General features: G+C 34.1%; 1 protein-coding gene across 1 annotated transcript in view; it reads right to left on the reverse strand.

The window, feature by feature from the left end:
* Positions 1–7,206: 7,206 nt before the first annotated feature.
* The window catches only part of Hr39 (Nuclear hormone receptor FTZ-F1 beta), a 60,623-nt gene continuing 48,069 nt past the window's right edge, over positions 7,207–19,760 (reverse strand). The window contains exons 4-17 of the mRNA XM_068772343.1: positions 18,593–18,731; positions 17,895–18,079; positions 16,908–17,079; positions 16,106–16,238; positions 15,448–15,586; positions 14,667–14,806; positions 13,867–14,078; positions 13,026–13,159; positions 12,166–12,246; positions 11,117–11,332; positions 9,744–9,880; positions 9,231–9,346; positions 8,558–8,712; positions 7,207–7,416 (exon numbers count right to left, since the gene is read on the reverse strand). Coding sequence (XP_068628444.1) covers positions 7,309–7,416; positions 8,558–8,712; positions 9,231–9,346; positions 9,744–9,880; positions 11,117–11,332; positions 12,166–12,246; positions 13,026–13,159; positions 13,867–14,078; positions 14,667–14,806; positions 15,448–15,586; positions 16,106–16,238; positions 16,908–17,079; positions 17,895–18,079; positions 18,593–18,731 — 2,067 coding nt within the window. The 3' untranslated portion in view covers positions 7,207–7,308. The remainder of the gene's footprint in view (positions 7,417–8,557; positions 8,713–9,230; positions 9,347–9,743; positions 9,881–11,116; positions 11,333–12,165; positions 12,247–13,025; positions 13,160–13,866; positions 14,079–14,666; positions 14,807–15,447; positions 15,587–16,105; positions 16,239–16,907; positions 17,080–17,894; positions 18,080–18,592; positions 18,732–19,760) is intronic.

Here is a 19,760-nt window from a genome sequence, read left to right on the forward strand (position 1 = left end):
ATGCCTTGAAGTAGGCGTATAGATGAAAATAAAAGGACGATTAAAATGTCATCCTGTAGGTCACCAGAATGAGGAGCAGTATAAATTGGCCAAGGATTTTGGAAATCCTTCGCGGAGATCATCAGCATATTTTCTGAGATTTTGGGATTCCTACGAGAATTCGTCTGCTTTCCGAGGTATAAATACGAGCCCTATTGTGATATACACTTGCACGTGGAGTTTGGGGTAAAGAACATAACACATTATTCGATCAACACTGGTGAAATATCTCACTAATGTATGCACGAGCGTATCTTATCAGAGTCGTAGAAGGCAATTAATGATTACGAAAGATTATGAAATTAATATTCATCACGTGAATGTCTTAATCCGATAATGGCAACCTATCATAGACCAAGTGAAAGCGTCAGATATAGAAGGCGTCATGCAGATATAAGAAAATTTAAAGAAGGCGTTTATAAATACATTCTTTCCTTATAAACGCCCACGCAGCGATTTTTTATAATCAAAAAATTTTGTCAGCTTCTAAGTTTCGGTGCAAATTGTTTTGTCTTTTGAGCCAAAACAAGAACAGTTATTCTTCTTGCTTAGATTGATATACACGAATGACAGAGGGTATCTTTTTAACCAAAAGTTATTTTGACTTATCTAATAGGAAGAAGTTGTAAGTTCTAATTTTTAAAATCGATTCCGAGTCATGAAATAGGATTCTTAAATGGTATCGAAAGACGATCTGCGGCCACCGGCACTTGCGATCCTTGCGGGACATACTTTTGCGTCGTCACAGGATCTCATGGAAACTTACCGGGTCGTGCAGTATGGAAGTTGTTATTACGCGCTCAGTGGTGGCGGAAGATGGAAAACGCTGGTTGCAAACCGCTTTCTTCATTCTCGTAGCACTGCTACGCCGTAGCACTTGATCACGTTTCCAAAGTTAACGTAAACTCTACGTTAATTACACATGTTATAACTAAAATAATATTGTCCGTTTATTCCAATAAAATAGTTAAACAAAAACTGGACATTAAATTTTGAAATACAAAATCCAGTAAAGCTATATTCATAAAAGTTCCAATCAGTTGGTTATATTTCTATTTCAATACAATGTAAAACAAAACTTTAGTATTACTGCTAGCGAGTTGAAGTGGCAGTATAGTCAGGTATAGTGTCAGGCCATATAGCGAACAGAACAAATGAACGCCGGATCTTTAAGCTTCTTGAGTGGAAACCAGCAAGCGCAGTGCAAGATGTCCACTCACCAGGTGAACAGGCGACATTAAAACCCTTGGAGATGTATTAAGGCTGCTTTACACCGGTCTTTCTCGCCATCAGACTTAAAAAAAAAACCTGGATATCTTTGTAGAGGCTTCCGCGTCCCCTCGGTCTCCATGTTAGTTAATGATACTTCCAATCGGTGTGTGTATGACGTCAGCCTACAAAGCCTCGTTCAACTTCCAGCCTCTTACCTCTCCTAGGTTATAACATGAACTTAACAAAGAGCAAAAGTCAGATCGACAGCGGTTGCACGTCTCTAGCTTTAAGTGTATTGCATTTTTTAGTTTATAATATATATGAGACATTTTTTTAATAATTGTTTATTATTGCCACATTATTTGGTAACACTAAAAAAATCCTCAACAAATATTCAAAGATATTTTAAATCTACATATGTCATCCCGTCATGTCATCGCTTTAAATTGATTTATGAAATAACCAGACTGTTTCAACTGCCTGTCTCGTCTAGCATGATTCCACGCTCCTTAAATTTTTGGTCCCTGTTGGCAAAAAACTGATCCAGGTGATTTTTGACGTGTTTATTTGAGGTAAAGTTTTTACCATCCAAAAAATTTTGCAGTGACCGGAACAAATAATAATCCGAAGGCGCCAAGCCTGGAGAATATAGTAGGCAGTACATCTCATCTAAGCTGTATAAGCTTTTGACGAGTGACCAAACTTTCTGTGAGGACATGGGGAATCCATATATCGAGCTACGAGATTAAATCCAGACCTTCCAGGTGGTCATAAACAGTTGAATTCGATAAATTTAAACTCTCCTTGATCTCACGTGTTGTTATATGCCGGTTTGCATCAACTAATGCGTTTTTCGCGTCTTTATCAACTTTACCATCAGCACTGGGGTATTATCAACACATTCTTTCCATACACATCGGTTAATTTCTTTCTGACTTGAACAGCATTTTTAACTTCTCTATAGTAAAAAAGTAAATAAATACATTTTAAAACTTTTAAGTTAAACAGGTTTTTGATACCCATATTGTGGTGGTTGTGGAAAAATATGTACCTAGTCCGCTATTGGAACGGCGTCCATCTTGAATTTTAAATTTTGACATAATCATCGTGTTTTACTAGTGTAGCCCTTTCATTTGATACCCATATTGAGGGGGTTAAGGAAAAATATGTAATTCGCCATTTTATATCGGCGGCCATATTAGATTTATAATGTTATTGATTTTATAATATTGTATTGTCATCTAAATTAAATGTGTGTACCAAATTTCAGATCAATCTGACAACGGAAGGTGCTTAAATTTCAATTTCTAATTTTGACCCAAATAAACAAATTCCGTACGGGTCGAACTAAATAAAACCGTTTAAATACATTAAACTTCTGTCGGGAAAAAACGAAACTACTTTCCGAACAATCCAATACGTTGGAACTAAGGGGAGGGAGTTTTCCGAAAATTTGTGTACATTTATTATAATGCAATGTTATAATAATTTTGTTAGTAATAACAATACATTAAAAATATTTAAAACAATAGCAAAGTAAATGATATTAAAATTTATACAATTTTATGTAACACATGTAATTAGTGCATTATCTTCATAGATTATGATCTATAAATGATAATAACAGCTGTTTCCAAAAAACGAATGCTTTTATTAAAATGACGAATATGCATATTTGAAAAATATCAAAGAAAACTAAAAGATTCTTTGAATTTTCCATCTAAAATTGTTCTTACTAATTCTCTCTAAAAAACATTTTTTTAATTAAATTTACTATTAATTTCATTTTTCTTATCATAATATCCGAGATAATCATAATCAACACAAAAAATTACAAATTAATTACAGAATGAATCAGAATGATAAAAGTTTTATTAAAGCAGAAAAAATGAAAAAATAGCTGTTTAAAAACGAGTATTATTGTTTCTCAGGAAAGGAGCACAATTTCAATGTTTACGAACGGGATATTGTGGACAATTGGGCTTGCCTTACGATTACACCAGCTGCATGCACTACGGACTCCACTCGTTCAGCACTAACGGAAATGCCACTATAGTTGCACTACATGGAAGTTTATGAAAATTAATTTCGAGAAACTTCTTATGCTTGTTCATCATCATCATACCGATAGTTGTCCATCATTTACGTTATCTTCCTTTCCTTTTTAACGCTTGTCTTAGTTTTTCGTTTGATAAATAAAACTCAGGTCTACTTCCAAAGCGATGCTTCATATGAAGTGATTGGATTAGGAGGACGATTTATAAAAATTGATCGTCGTTTGTCGTCTGAAGAAAATTTCAGAAGTCTGTAAAAACAAACAAAAGTATCAAATGGCCGCCTGTTCCGATCACCGTTTTTGTGTACATACACAGAGATCATAAAACAATGTATGTAATAAATAATAAATTTTCAGGAGTTTGAAGGGATCATGGGCGATAAGTCCCGAGTAGCGCCTTTGGATTCGCTTAGTGCCAGGAGACACTACAACTGCCCGGGCGCATGGTCATAGATAAACTCTGAGGTTGTAGTAGTGTGGCAGGAGTAACAACTGGATGTAGTACTGGTTGTTCCAAAAATAACAAATGTCTGGTAATCTAATGCTCATTGGTTTCTCGATGTAACGAACTTTGTAATAAAAAAATAGCTAAATATTAACTAAAACATATAACTAGTCGGGAGAGTAAAACTCCATATTCGGGCCTTCGCGGGAAGCTGACCGTTGTTTCAGCTTTCTGACCCTGCCCACCCTGGCTCTTAGATCCAATAGCAGGATCACTACCCAAACACAGTACGAGTAGCTTACATCTACAAGTCAATGTCGAGATAAAAATAAATCTTTTTTGTAAATTCCTGGCCTAAAGTTTCGACCAATACGTACTGGACCTGCGTAATGGTTACGGCGCTAATATTTCTATAATTAAGTTTGTGTTGCAACAAGGAACATATCATCATCATTTAATCCATAGGCAATCCACAGCTGGACATAGACAAATCGCACATATTTCCAATACGAATGGTATAAAAGCGTCATCCGACGAACTTAACCAGGTGATATATAATAAACAACAAATAAATAAAGTACTGTGCAAGTTAAAAAATTGTATTTATTTTTCGCTCTATATATAAAAAAAATATTTCCATAGCTCTACAGAATAGAATATCATTATAATACTTATACAATATAACAAAAAATTAAGATACGATATAATGGACGTGTCACCATTCTCTCACTCCTTGTAATTTTTAATATAAAAATTATTAGGACGTTCACAAACATTTCCTCGGCTCATTCACAATCACACAGCGCACCATCTCCAACAACTGCACGCATATTGTAACGTTCATATCATAACGAAAATCAAGTCTTCCGAACTCAACCGAAGTGTTACGAATCGTTGATAGCGTGCAAATACATCGTCAAGCTTACCTTACTATATCAGTTCAATAAATTTACACTATATAGATGCCACTCAATATCATATAGTTTGAATACGCCATATAATTAACGACAAAATTTATTAAAGAATTAAAAAAAATCTCAATTCCAAATTTAAAATTTCTGTGGCACTTTTATTAAAAAAAATAAACTTAAAATACATGAGCTCTGATACATTACAAACTAAAATTTTTTATTGAAGTACTTGTGCCCTTATTTATATAAAAATACAAGACAAATTGTTTTACATAATTACCTAGAGAGAGATAGGTATATATGATTAGACAAAATATTTCAAACTTCGTGTTTTATCTTATATCAAAATTGGGCGTTAATAATTCATTTATTTCTATATCCAACATAATACTATGATTATATTATTCTTGTTGTGTCTGGTACCTGCCAGTTTAAATTACAACGAAAACAAATTAAAAATCAAAGCGAAACATAACTGACGTATAATAAAATATCTTTAATTTTATTACACTGAAGGATACCCCTTTTTGTCAAACCAATACCCATTATTTAAATATAAACAATTTTCTGAATATTTAAAAATGCACTTGTATGTATTCTTGTCGACCACAATCCACCGTATAATGGTTTGTATAACGTAGTGGTAGTTTTAAACGAAAAATTTATTATAGTGCTACCAAAACCGCTGTACCGCCCCTTAGGTATGCGTGCGGCGAGACGGGGGGGAGCTCCAACCTTTCCATTCCGTCAGTCAGCTGTCGACGGTTATCAAGCTCTTTTTTGGACCTCTTTTTAAACTTGAGGAGCAATACAGCAGTTCCGATAGCATATTTAGCCTGGTTACAATAGGTTTTGTTACATTATTCTTTTTATATATATACTGTTATTAAAAAAATGAGCAGCAATTATTGGTTTGACCACAATTTCATAGATATTTTTTTAAAAAAATTACCTTTGTATATGTCACTTTTAATCGCTTTAATTTATACGTGAATTTTGATCTAAACATCGAAACTACAGTATTTTAACTTAAAACATCTAACGTAAAATTAAATTATGAGAATATCTTGAGAATAAAGTATGTATTGCAACAAATATTGGGATTTGCTCATAGCAATAACCTTATAATAAAACGGCAGTGGGCGCTAGTTTGACAGCTGTCATTTGCACAGATTAAAAATAGACAACATGCAAAGACAAGCATAAAGACCGCATTCATAAATATATATTACGTATGTCTTTATGCTTTATATTGCACTGTTAACCATGTACATATTTTATTTATTTATTACGAACACTCTTTTGTAATGTAAATAAAAAATATAATTATATATTTTTGCGAATACGGATAAAAGGCAATGTGTCGATGCTATACATATATTTTTATTCCACGAACTAACGTGTCTTATTAAAAGAAAACTATGTATTACTCTAGTAAAACAAAATAAAAATTAAAGAATGTTTTATGAAACAACAACAGCTTCATTTTCAGGCTTTATTTTTAAAATTATTATTTTTAATATCAAGCCAAAAGTATCTGAACATATAGACAATAATAACATTTTTTTTCAATAAAAACCATCGAAACGCAACATAAACATACTTATCTGAAAGTTTTACCTTCAGAAACTACACTAAATATGGACATCCGAAAACATAACTACTTTATTAAGTAACCTAATACAATGGCAATGAATACAACGGGACTGTCATAAGAATCCTCTGTTACAATAAATAACAACGAAAAATTATTTTTACATTGTTATAGACACAATCGATTTGACGAAAATTCGTTACAATTTAAGTAGATCTAAAGTCTCTTTCTTATTTTGAATAATTATATTAATAATTACTTCAAGTAGTAATAAAGTTTTATCGTCAAGTTTTATGCTTCCATAAAAATAATCAAGCGACTTGGTCGAAACTATAATGCAATGGCAAGACTGAATTTCGTCTGAACAAAGGAAAAATATATTTTTTTTTATCAAAATTTAAAAACCAAATACAACGGCTGTTAAGAAAATTATAAATAGTTGAACCCTTAGCCTTAAATCAGAAAGAGTAGTATGAGATTTTTACAAAAACATGAACATTAAATTATTCATACATATATAATATCGTAATACGTATTGAAAATGTGATTATGTTTTCTTTCCATTAATTAAAGTTATAGAAAAATATAAATGCATAAATACGGCAGTGAATATTTAAATTGGCACCTTTTACGGATTATTACTTATATGTTATATGTGGAGTGTGAAAGGAGGTAATGAATATGAAGCAGTCTTTATGTAAGGCCAAATACATTTTATATTTGTGGCTTGTCGTTTGCCAAAATGGCAACACTTAATGTAGTTTTCAGATACTGGTTGGCTAAAAGAACACTTTTTTTTATTTACAAAAATGTAATTCTCAATTAGTTTTTAGCAAAAGCACAACATTTTTTTTTATGTTATGCATTGAAAACTATATAATATGAGTCAGTATTCTTATCCAATGAAGAATAATATAACTCATTGTATTTTAAAAACTGTGTACGGAATTAAACTTTATGTATGTAACAATAAAAGCTAAAGTCGTACAGCACTTGTTATAATTTGAGCAATGTCCAATACAACGTACAAGTGTAAGCTCATTCGCAGAGGTCAATGATCGCCGCGTAGCAACTCCATGAGTAGATTGAAGCTCGGACCGTCACCGTCTTTACTCTTGTTGGCCGGATTGAGCATTTCTTTTCCGACTTGCATGAAGAACTGGAAAATAAACAAAAGAAATTAATAAGCCGATATTTATTTTACATACAACGGTTCCTTAAAATGTAACAGTTTTAATAGAAACTAAAAAGATAAAGGTGTGGATCAATTTTTATTTTAGAATTATATTCTATTTTATTGTATCAAATTCGTTACGACAAAGTAACGAGAATTTTGTATTTTTTTGAAAAACGTCTATGATTTAATAACATGGACTTTCATAGACATATAAAAAATCCTTAGTAAATCTTCTAATTTCAAGAGAAAATAAATGGTTATCGATTTACACTTAAGCTACTTTCCAGCTGGCTTAAAAACTATCAAAATGAGCCGCAAACTATTTCATTTAGGCTATATCTAATAAAGTATGTGTACATGTGTAAATCTGTGTTAAACTTTATAAAGTTGTGTTGTTGTGGAGTTTCTTCCTGCTTCTTCTCCATAACTATAACATCTTGCGAAGAAGTTAGAGTCAAAAATGAAAAATATTAAAAAATAAATATATAGTGAATTGTCGATCAATAAGAGTTCTGTTAGAAGTTCCTATTGAAGTAATTGAATAAACATATTTTATCTTTTCATATACCACTATTTCAATTTTTTCTGTTTTTCTCTTAAACCGATTGATTTCGAATATTTCCGATTCAAGCCGTACCGATTTCGATTTATTATATTTATAAATATAAACATTTTATATGCATCTTTAAACATAGGACCTTCATTGTTTTATAGCAACATCGCCCCAAAATCATATTGCAACTCGTTACTATGCTATCATGTAATGTGTATTTTTAAAAAAAATTAATAGCAAATATATATGATAGTGAATATGATAATGATATATAATATATGTATATATATCAGCAAAATAAAGCCACCTTGACTATTAAATCTAATATTTAAAATTAAAAAATATCTCTTAGAAGTTTTTCGTTGCTAATTATATTAGTGTCCTGTCATCGTGGTGATCTTTGCTTAAATAATATGCTTTGCAGTGGACGTATATCGGCTAAAAGTATGATAATTAACAATACATTTTATATTCATCTAATTTAGAAAAATTCAAAACAGTGAATTTAAAATAAAATTTAAGTTAAGGTAAATTCTACTTTGACGTGTTGAAATTAAGGTCGAAATTTACCTGGCAGGTGCGCTGCAGTTCCGGGATACGCAGCAACAGCTCGCCGAACTTGGCGGGCGTGTCGGGCGAGTGCGCGGCCGTGTACGCCTGCAGTGCCGCCAGAGCTTTCTCCTGGGACGCACGCACTTTCTCTGCTTCGCGCAACTCGGGCGCATCTAATAACGTAAAAAAATTGTAAGTATTATTTAAGCTATCAGATGTAATGTAGGGACTCTACTGTTTAAAGAAAAGATATCGATATTCGACGAAGAGGACAAGCGACTCTGTTTTTTTATGGCCCCCGCTATTGGAGGCCTCTCATATCCCTAATTAGTTGGGAACAAGGTCTTTATTTACAAATAAGTTTTTCAAATTTTTCATCTTTATTCTTCACTCACTGTCATACTTCTCAATTTATTTTATTCTTACCTTATTTCCATCACAATATTTTTATTCCTTTTTGCTTTCATCGGCTCTCTTCCATCATCTTATTACTCTTAGGTGGATAGAAACATTTTTTTTATGATTATTCTTTATTTTATTACAAGCGACTCTGTTAAAATTAGAATACAAACCTCTTCCAACCGGTTCTTTTGGAAATCTATTAGTGACCTCTATACTTAGCAGTAAATCGTGGGTATATATTTTTATATTTTTGAATGTTTTAGTTATTGGATTGTCACAATATAAATACCTGAAGTGAGAAGTACGATGACCTTAAGTGCGACGTATTCGTACCGGTCGACCCGCAGCCTCCGCAGGTGGTCTGTGAAGCTCAGCATGCGCTCTATACACGGTGTGAGGCCAAACCTTGAATGAAAAAAAAACATGTTATAGGAAGAAGACAAGCTGTGGGAGAAAGTGAATGATTCTTTTGTGTATATAACTGGTATACAAGGTTGGTTATAGGCATAAAAACTTTAGAGGTATGAATATTTAGACCTCTCAGGTGCTCTTTGCCATAGTTTAACATAATTTTAATAGTATTGCGTTTATAAATCAATTTCAACTAATGAATAAACAACTTAGCTTAAACCCATGTAGGTTATTTTGCTACCTTCTATCAAAAATTTTCAAAAAAAGTCTGATTATTAATTAGATATAAAGGAAAAAAGAATTTAATAGTCAATTTTATTTCCAAATTGTTTTTACTAGCAACTTTGATGAAATCGTTTGCCGACCTAATCGAAGCTAATATAAAACTCACTTGGCGCTCTGGTGTAAGGTGATACCTCGTCCGCCACCCACGCGCACCTCGCCAGGGGTATTGACGCCGCGGTAGCAGCACGACAGCACCAGCAGCTCGCACCAGCTGTTGATCAGCAGGCAGATCTGGTCGTCGATCTGTACACACAATAAATATTTTTATATCATAAATTAAAAGTTGTGGTATTCTGACTTATTGCGCAGCTTAAAGTCGCTCAACGCGCCATTGGGAGGGTTATCCTCCGAATTTATTTATGCATTCGAATCGAGAATAAAAAGATCCATAAACAAACGAAAGCAATCGACATAGTCCAGCGCATTGACAAATTGATCTGGCAATATTCAAATCACATAGTGTAAGCCGCAACATAGTGTAAGTCAGCTGGGACCTTAAGATTCATTTCGTCCAATATCACTAAGTACCTAAAGACGAAGGTTTACGACCAACGTGTGTTGACGTTCTACTGATAAAATGGTGATCTTTGGATGTTCGTAGGTGTTATGTTCCTTCGTAATTCCGTAGCCGTTCCAATGATCTAAGGACGACTGTAACGAGAACTTTAGGGTGTAACACCACATAAACCAGATTTTTTTTGCAGAAAGAAGTATTAAAACAATGTAACCAGATCGTTACTAATCATGTTCTTACTAGAGTTTGTCCCATCTGATGAGTCCGCTTTCCTACTCTTTTCTCTTATCTACGTCTAAGAGACTGGTTTTTCATACATATTTCTTTACGATACTCACCGACTGCTTTTCAGGCTACCTCTCTGTCATGTACCATACAATACAAAATCACACTACAATAAATTGTGATGATCGCCGCAATATCTAACATAAAGGAGACCGCCGGAAACAAAAAAAGAATTCTATGAATGAGCCTTTCTGGGCTGACGACATAACGTCCAAAAGATGGGATAATAGACACTGTCACTGCAGTTGACAGACGGCGTATAATATACATAAATATTGCACGTCGTTTAGGAGACTTTATTGTTTATCTGCCTAATCTCCCCAAACCGCGACGGATCATCTAGAAATCACCTGCCTATTTTATTCAAGGTCGGGTCTCGTAGAAAGCCGAGAGTTATTCGTCTGACCTCATGGAGCGACAACGAAGCGATAGTCGGTACGTTACAATAGGTTGAAGTAGTGTACGTAACATGAATATTGAGGGTATTCGCGGAGTTATAGTCTAGATTTCGCGGAGTTACAGTACAGTGTTCGCGGAGTTACAGTATAGTGTTCGCGGAGTTTTTAAATTTTACTTGAATAGTCAATACACAAACAATTGTATGAGAATAGTCAAACATCTTTTAAACACAAGAAGTATTTTAATTCGATTCTTATAGTGATGTAACAATATAAACATACCGATATATTCTTAAATAACGGCAGACTCTTGCACCACTTGACGATCTTATAGAGTCGGTGATCTGCAATGTGGCAGAGATCTGCGAGCAGGTCCGCGCTGGAGGTGTGCGCCGTGATACCGCTGGCGGCCAACAGTGGGTTTGCGCCCGTGGACTTGCCCAGCCGGCTGAGTTCCGATTCGTTGTACTGCCATAAGTGCTCCACGTCCATTATTTCCTGTCAAATATCACATTTTAAATTAATTTCTCCAAAAATTATTATATTAGAAATATTCAACTAAAATTAACATATTACGTAAACAAATATAAATTAGTCAACATGTAAAGATTCTTTAGGTAGGTTATAAATAATTATAAAATGTCAGTATATTAAAATTATAAATAAGACATTCTTTTGACACAAAATAACAAATCAAATAATACAATAAACATTTGACTACTTCGCGAAATTTATCAATATTCTTTCCATAATAAGGTAGTTAAATTTTGATGGTATAAGTAATACTTTACTTAAAACCAAAATTTATGGTGAATGTAATTATATAATGTTATTTTAATTAATTTATTAATATTGATCACTAGTATACATTAAATCTATATTATTAAGTTCCTCAATGACATTCATCAACTTGAAATATATGAGAATAGTTAAAACCTTATGTATGGTGGGTGACCTAAAATCTATGTCGAACTTTCAAGTCGCTGTAACTGACTGTTAAACATTGTCTTTATTTTAGCTGCAGAACGTCCTCTAAAGTATCATTAAGGCCGTCTAAAATATTAATAACGTTCTCTAAAGTATTACTATCTCTCTACTATCTTATGTCTATAAGCCTAGATTTTCAATGGCATCACTTAGAAGTTGTCTGTATCATCTTTCAACTAACTTCACCAGGTCGTCTGTCCACTTTAAGGGTGGGTACCACACGCGGCATTTGCCGGTATGTGGTCTCCGCTCCAGACTCTTAAACCTCCATTTATGTAAGATAATTTAATACAAAAGCAACAAATGTAGTAAGGATGACTTTGTTGCAAATAAATGTAATATACCTGCAATAATGGAGGAATTTCTGGCGTCAACCGACTGTTACTGGCCTCGCCTCGGCTGTTGTATGATCCTGGACCGTTGACCTACACGCAGAACAAATTAAAAACTAATTCAGCATACAGGTACATAACTACAACTTATTTGTATCACGAAGTGAAGCAGTTTACAAAAAAAGTTAAAAATAAGAATATGGTAAAACAGTAAAAGATATAAACAAATTAAAATGGTAAACAAAGCATTAGAATAAATAAAACAAATTTTAAGTTCCTTGTCCCTGAACGAGATAGGGGAGAACAAGAGACCCCCAATAATGGTCATAAAATAAAATAAATAAAATATATTAGTATTTAATTCTTGTTACCAGATGTTCTATCTAATTTTGATCCTTTGAATCAATTAAACAATAATCTATTATATATTTATTAGCCTTGTTAAAAGGGATTTTCTGATGAAATCTTATGCGTTTATACATAAGGAAAAACTCTTAATTACTTTTAATATTACATTTTGTTTCTGTATTTTTCCGATATTCATACGTAGTAGTAATTATTTTCGTTTTTTAATATAGCAACACTCAGGCGAGTCATTTCTGACATTTCATTTATTATTGTCAAGCCTTGTGTAATCCCACAAATAATTTATATACATATATATATATATAAATTTATACATATATATTTATGTGTGTGTGTGTATATATATATATACATATACATATATATGTATGTATGTATGTATATATATATATATTATAAATAAGCAATGGTTTCTGGAAACAAGATTTTTGTCTATTACAACACGAACTTCTAGAACATTCTCTAATGATTATGGGAAAGCTCTAGAAATTAATAGATGTACTTACGCAGGTGAGGCTGGAGGCGTGGCGTAGCGGCGGAACATGCGCCGAAAGAAGCGAGCCGGTGGACGCCGCCCCCGACAGCGAGTATGAGCACTGGTACGTCGATCGTCCACCCCGAGTTCGGTCTTCACGGATCGCTGTAGGCAGATGACATCAGATAAATTAATATCACCAGAAAAAAGAACAACCTACATTAAATAAAAAAGATAATTTTTTTATACGTTTTCAAAAAACATATTAAGACTCCGACAACCACTCTTGAATTTCGTTAAATTTCGTATAATTCTTGGCTGGGATATCCTCGACGAAAGTACTATTCCCACCAAATTTCAAGTCTCTAAGTCATCAAGGAAATCTTTTATATATAGCGTGATTGGTTATAGGTATAAAAACTTCTAATGGTGAATGTATAGCTGAATTGTATAGCAGTCAATTAATGCATGGCACACTATATAAAAATCAATAGTCTTAGAAATAATAAATAGCGCAATGTATATACTTAGAAAAAACGTTTTCAAAATTCGAATCACATGTTAAAATTAATTATTGTTTACTATCTTTCGCTGTAAACTTTGTAGGACTGTAGGATTCCAATAGATAAAATAATTTAAATTACATTTCAGAATGACCACTTTATAATTAATGTAGTATATAATAATATAAGTAATTTGAAATAGATTTTAAAACATAAAGCTATACGTTGACCCCTTTAAAGTTTTTACACCTAAAACAAATCATCTATGGTATGAATATGTAAGCTATGAACTGGCTGGGCTCATATCTGGTTTCAAGTTTGATCGACTTATGTTTGTGAATATATCTATGACTAAGTTGTGATATTTACCTTCAAGCTTCATGCCGCAACATAGGCACTTATCGAAGCGACATGCCGGACACTTCTTCCTCGTCGCCACGGTGACAGGACAGTTGCCGCCACGTAAGCACATGTAGTTCTTTCTGTTCTGTACGGTGCGCTTGAAGAAACCTTTGCAGGACTCGCACGAGAATATACCGTAGTGGAAGCCGCTGATCTTGTCTCCACATATGGGGCAAGGACTGGTGAACATAAATTTAATGATTATTGCATCTATCGTAATATGTAGTGAATCAAAATCTTTACACAAATGGGAATTTAAAAATTTAGAATGACTTTATTTTAACTCTTTAAAAAAATAAAACATACAGTTAAAGTAATTATTCATTCATCATTTCCTTTTATCTGGAATGAAGACATTTCTGAAGAACTAGACATGTCAAAAGATATTTTATATTATTATGTTAACCATAATAATAATGATTTTTAATTATATCAGGCATTATCTACCAGTCAATTGATGGGACCGTTTTAATTTGGTTTACCAAAAAAAAAAAAATTAAAGTTTCATGTTTTTAATCAGAGGGTTTAAAGAAAGGGTTTACCAAGAGAATTGATATTATAAGTCAGCCTGTACCACGCAAAAGACACACTTCTAAATAAAACCTTGAAATGAATTTTGGAAATTGAACGAGAAGATATATATAAAAGTTACATTCACTTTTTCATGAGATTTTAGCTAAGGCATTAATAGTCAAGACATGAGCTTGCTGTATTCAAATGAAATATTTTATAGAGATTGTTAGATGTGGCTAGACGATCGGTGATACCTGTTAATAAGCTGCTGCCGACTGATACCCTGGTGGTGGTGTAGGCGCTCGTCCGCCGGGTCCACATCCTCGTCGTGTGCCGGCGACGCGGGGAACAGAGCCGTCGCATCGCGGTACACGATGTGGGGCTGCCGAGTCTGCTGGAAGTAGTCGCCGCTTATTTATCAAATTGCATTTTATACAGAGAGATGGCGTGGGGCAATTATCCTGCCACACCTGCTATACAGTATCTAAGACCATTGTGACTTTTACTAAAAGCTACAACGGAGGAACATTATGGAGGTTTTAATAGATGTAATTCTTACTTTAATAAATCTTTTATATTTATTGGAGAATACCTATTTAATTATAATTAAGGCTATGTTTTCACATATATATTTTTTTTATTCGTATATAGAATTAGTAACTATTTGCAATAGTTAACATTGCAACATAAGTTAGCTATTAAAAGGAAACATGAAAGTTGTGTCCTTAAAAATTATCGAGCCTTTATTTGTATGATCCCATATGTTTATTAAAAGCTGCTACAAAATTTCCTTGCAAGTTTCGTATTTCTATTTCTATACAAGATACACATTACATAAAAAAACATTTTGGACGAATTTTTCTCTCGTTCCTGTGATTATTACAACTAATTACTCATTTAGATTAATATATTTTCAAATAATTAGATATTATATTACATATGCATAGAGTTATTACAAAATATGTATCATTAAATATTAAAAAAAATTATGCCGTAATGTTATTTTCATGTGAAAGTTTAAAAAGTCAATGATACCTGTATTGGCGAATGGGTGGGCGAAAACTCGGAGCTGTAGGAGTAGCAGGAGGAGTGCGAAGCGTCGCTGTTGTTGCGCGACAGAGACGGCGTATAGTGTCGCGCCGGTCGCGGACTCGCTGACGGACTACTGTACACACTGAGGACATAGACGTATATATACAGGGTGATGATATAAAAGCTTTAAAGGTGTACGAAAAAAGTTCATTTGCCAGAAGTTGTTTAAAAACGTTAATTATACTATAAGACATCATCATCATTATATCAGTCGATAGATCACTGCAAGGCCTGTCTTGTGCTGCATGTATTAATCGACTTCCTGCAACCTTGACTATGTCATCGATCCATCTCATGCGGGGTATACCCTCACCACGCCTACCGGCTCGTGTTCGCAACACGTTATTATATGAAAATTTAAATTAAAAGTACGGTATTATTATGAATAATACCGTAATTATTAAACTATTGTATATGATAAACAAGATTATTATAGTGTACACAGATGTGAATTGTGACCACGCATACAGATGTTATTTTTATCAAAATATTCAATCACATTTCAGAGAGTTTATTTTGTTCATCACGTTACGGATTTTGAGTTCAAAGTTTGAAGTTTCTGGGACATTTTCCTGTTGACATTTTTAATTCTTGTACTCACCTATGTGTATACATGGAATGCACTGCGGAGTCGGTGCTGGCACTGGATTGCACTCGCGGCAACCGCCCGAGCAACGGTGACCCATGTAGTCCAAGCAGCTTCTCCATACCAACACCCGGCTCACACTTCAACTCTGTAATACAATTTACCCTGATTAACCAGATGCAGAGGGCTAAGCACGGAGCTTCGCTGCGAGATCGAGTCAGAATCATTTCTCTTTACGTCTCCATAAGGAGATTCGTGGAGGAAACAGTCTCCGACGTGGCTCTACGAATTGTTCGTCTGAAGGTACAGTGGGCGCGAAACATCGGTCGTGCAACTGGCTGCCGTTGTGATCACGTGCCGGTAGCTTCGGTGTAAGCAAGCCTCCTCAGTAGGTTGACCGAGGTCATAGTCAAGTTCGCGAGAAAGTCGCTGGTTGCGAGCTCCGCAAGACCGGTTCTCATCGTGGTCTTTGAAGAATGAATGGTGCTTTATTGTGGGCGTCTATGTACTGATATGATGAACCCAATAAAAAAAAACAGACAATTTCAACGAAATAATAAGAAATAAGAATCCATAGTTAGTCGCATGCGTGCCGACCTTAGAAGCCTCCTAAGTGAGTTCATAAATCTATCTCTCTCCTGTGCTATGTCACTGGATAAGGAACCATACCATTTGAGGACTTTCTTTTATTATAGATATGTATACATATGGACTAATGTCTAAATCCAAATTCGTATTTAGTACGTATAGAAAATTATTTATACGGTTTATCTTTATAGAGACTTGCTCTTTTAATGGAAAAACAAAAAGTCAATACCTGACAATTGTGTCTCCTTCTTAATGATCAGATTCTGCGCTTCACCCAACATCCCAGGAGTCATCAGCGGCGCCGTGGACTGATCGTTAGGGCCCAGAGACTTGGCGCTGTTCGTTGGGGATGACGGCCGCCGTGAGAGAGACAAGGATGTGTTATCCGTGAGGACCGATATCTGAAAGAGATGAATGTATATTAAAGTTTGATATTGACTTGTATAACATTGCACGTTCACATAGCTTATTCTTGTATATTCCCTGTACAGATTATAATTACACAATCACTTGGTAATAATCTATATGGCTATTTATTTATTTCTTTCACTGTTGTATAAAAGTCGTGGTTAAAGGTCGGGAAAATCTGAACATATTCACACTATAATAACGAAATCACTCAGAAAAGCCATAGAGGCCGGTAGAAGCAACTTGTCGAATCCTCGAAGAAGGCTTTCCAGAAAGGGCACGACCTTCACCAATAAAGATAAATGATCAAGAAGAAACGATTTTGGTTAAGCCATACATAAAATAGTAGTATCAGAATTCGTACTATCGGAAGCTTATTATTACTAAAAAATGACGTGTTGGCTTAGTATGGATTGTACTTCTGTATCTAAAAACTTCCGGGATATAAATAGTTCAAATTTTGAGTTTTGATTTGAATTATGAAATCAAACGTTCAAACATTTTCTGGAGATCGTACGTAACATGAAAATAAATACTTTTTTTTACTCCATATTAACAAATAACTCAATTAATACATTTTGCGAGTCTGCGAATATGACGGCACAATGTGCCTGTTTGGACCAAGCACACTATGAAGTATATCCTATATGACAAAATCGCGAAAATTATTGTTTTCACTAGTCATTTTTTGGAAAAATATTCAGTCAATGATTGAGAAGCCGCCTCAATAATTCCCTAGCAATAAAATACATTTAGGTAATTATGTATTCGCTTATCTCTAGTTATAAAGCGGTATATTTTTACTCACCCTGTTCATGCTCAAACTCCTCTGGTGCGATTGAAGCGGTACGGAATATTTGAGGTCTAGCACGCTCTGGTCGTCCAGGCTTTGATAGGCTTCCGTATTAGATGGCTCCGTTTTGATGGTTACGTTTCGTAGAGTGTCAATCGAATCACGGGATGATTGCATGTCTATAGAATTGCTGTTTTCATCTGAAAATAATGATAATCATGATCATCATATCAGTCGATGGACGCCTAGTGAAAGACATTTGCCTTCCACGAAGATCACAACGATGACTGGTCTTTTGCTGCTCATATCCAGCTACTTCCCGCGACCTTAAGTATGTCGTCGTCTACCGGCTCGTGGTCGCCACTTGACCAATAATAATAATAGATTAATAGTACTAAATATTTATATACAAATTATTAGTACACGTGTAATCTTCTAGAGAAGACATTTGACAATAAATCATTTATTTATTTTTATCCTAATTGAAAATCCTGTATTTTCTATTTCAGGCAGAAATTTATCAATTCGAAGCCAGGGATCAAATCTGTATTTGTAAATGGATTTGAATCTTTGCCGACCTTCATACAGTCGCAGTATTAGTAACTTTATCAAACATATTATACAAAAACTACCGCATGAGTATTTTTTTATTAATTTCAATCACTTTTTGTTGAAATTATAAAAAAATGATTGTTTATCTGGATAATACATACCGTTATTGACGCTGGTATCGATCACCATCTCGGAGTCCGACAGTTCGCCCTCCCACGACATCGGGCGCTCCCTCTCGATGCTCTGGCCCTCACACTGTACGCCACTAGACGAGCGCTTCTTTTTGTTTCGCATGTTAACCTAATAACAGGTTTTACGGGTTAAGTATTTTTTTATTTCATTAAGCAATGCTTCCTAAAGTATTCAAAGTTTTTAGCAGGACTATTCGTTTTAAAATCTGAGGTTCCACAATAGGCATGGCACCCATGTAACGGAAACATAGTTTACAATAAACTTTCATCATTTGAGCCTTTAGACTTCTACTGTTTGACAAAGGCCTTGTCTATATTTCTAATAGGATCGGTTAAAAGACTCTTCCGACGACCTTAACAATGTTGTATGTCCAAGTCTGTCCTGGGTCGAAATGAAGAAAAATTCTATAGTTAAAGTAGCGAAGGAAACTCTTAAAACGCTTTATTATTGATTGAGGAAAGTATTGTGTTAGCCGGAAATCTCAAAATCCATGCTACATCTTGATATAGCTGGATCTCCTTCAGGAAAAACTACTACATTTCTATAATTAATAATATAAATAAATAAAAAACGAACTCATTATTAAACCTGTTATGTTATTTTTTTAATCAAAAATTAAAAACCACTCGTGTTTCTACTTATAATCTTGATAAACAACAATTTTGATACATTTAAGCGACGCGACAGCCTGCTCAGGATTGATAGATAATGATCTACACAAATTAATCTAATCTATTCGATTTTTATATATCCAATATGATGCATAAAAACTCACTGTCACTTACCACAAACAATTGATTCTTTGTTTCAACAATTTATTTGTATAGGCCAACAATTCTTATACTTTTTGATAAGTGAAACCCTTTTTACTTGTCAGATATATTAAAGAACCCCTGGATTGATTCAATAGTATGCAACAAACTGATAATTATTTAAAAAGATATATTTATTTTGTACAAATAGTATAACATCCAAAATGGTTCTGACGGCGCCGTTACAATTCGCGTCATCGGACTGTCGTATTTGCACCGACTATAAAGATTAGTCATAAAAAAGCACATATTTTTCGCGGAACCACTGAGTGATCTCTACAGAAATCCGGAGTTCCGCGAGGCACATTTTAAAAAACGTTGGTAT

The sequence above is a fragment of the Battus philenor genome, unplaced genomic scaffold, assembly GCF_028537555.1.
Source record: "Battus philenor isolate CCGP_79_NKW_IND1 unplaced genomic scaffold, ilBatPhil1.0.hap1 SCAF_5, whole genome shotgun sequence".
Classification (NCBI taxonomy): Eukaryota; Metazoa; Arthropoda; class Insecta; order Lepidoptera; family Papilionidae; genus Battus; species Battus philenor.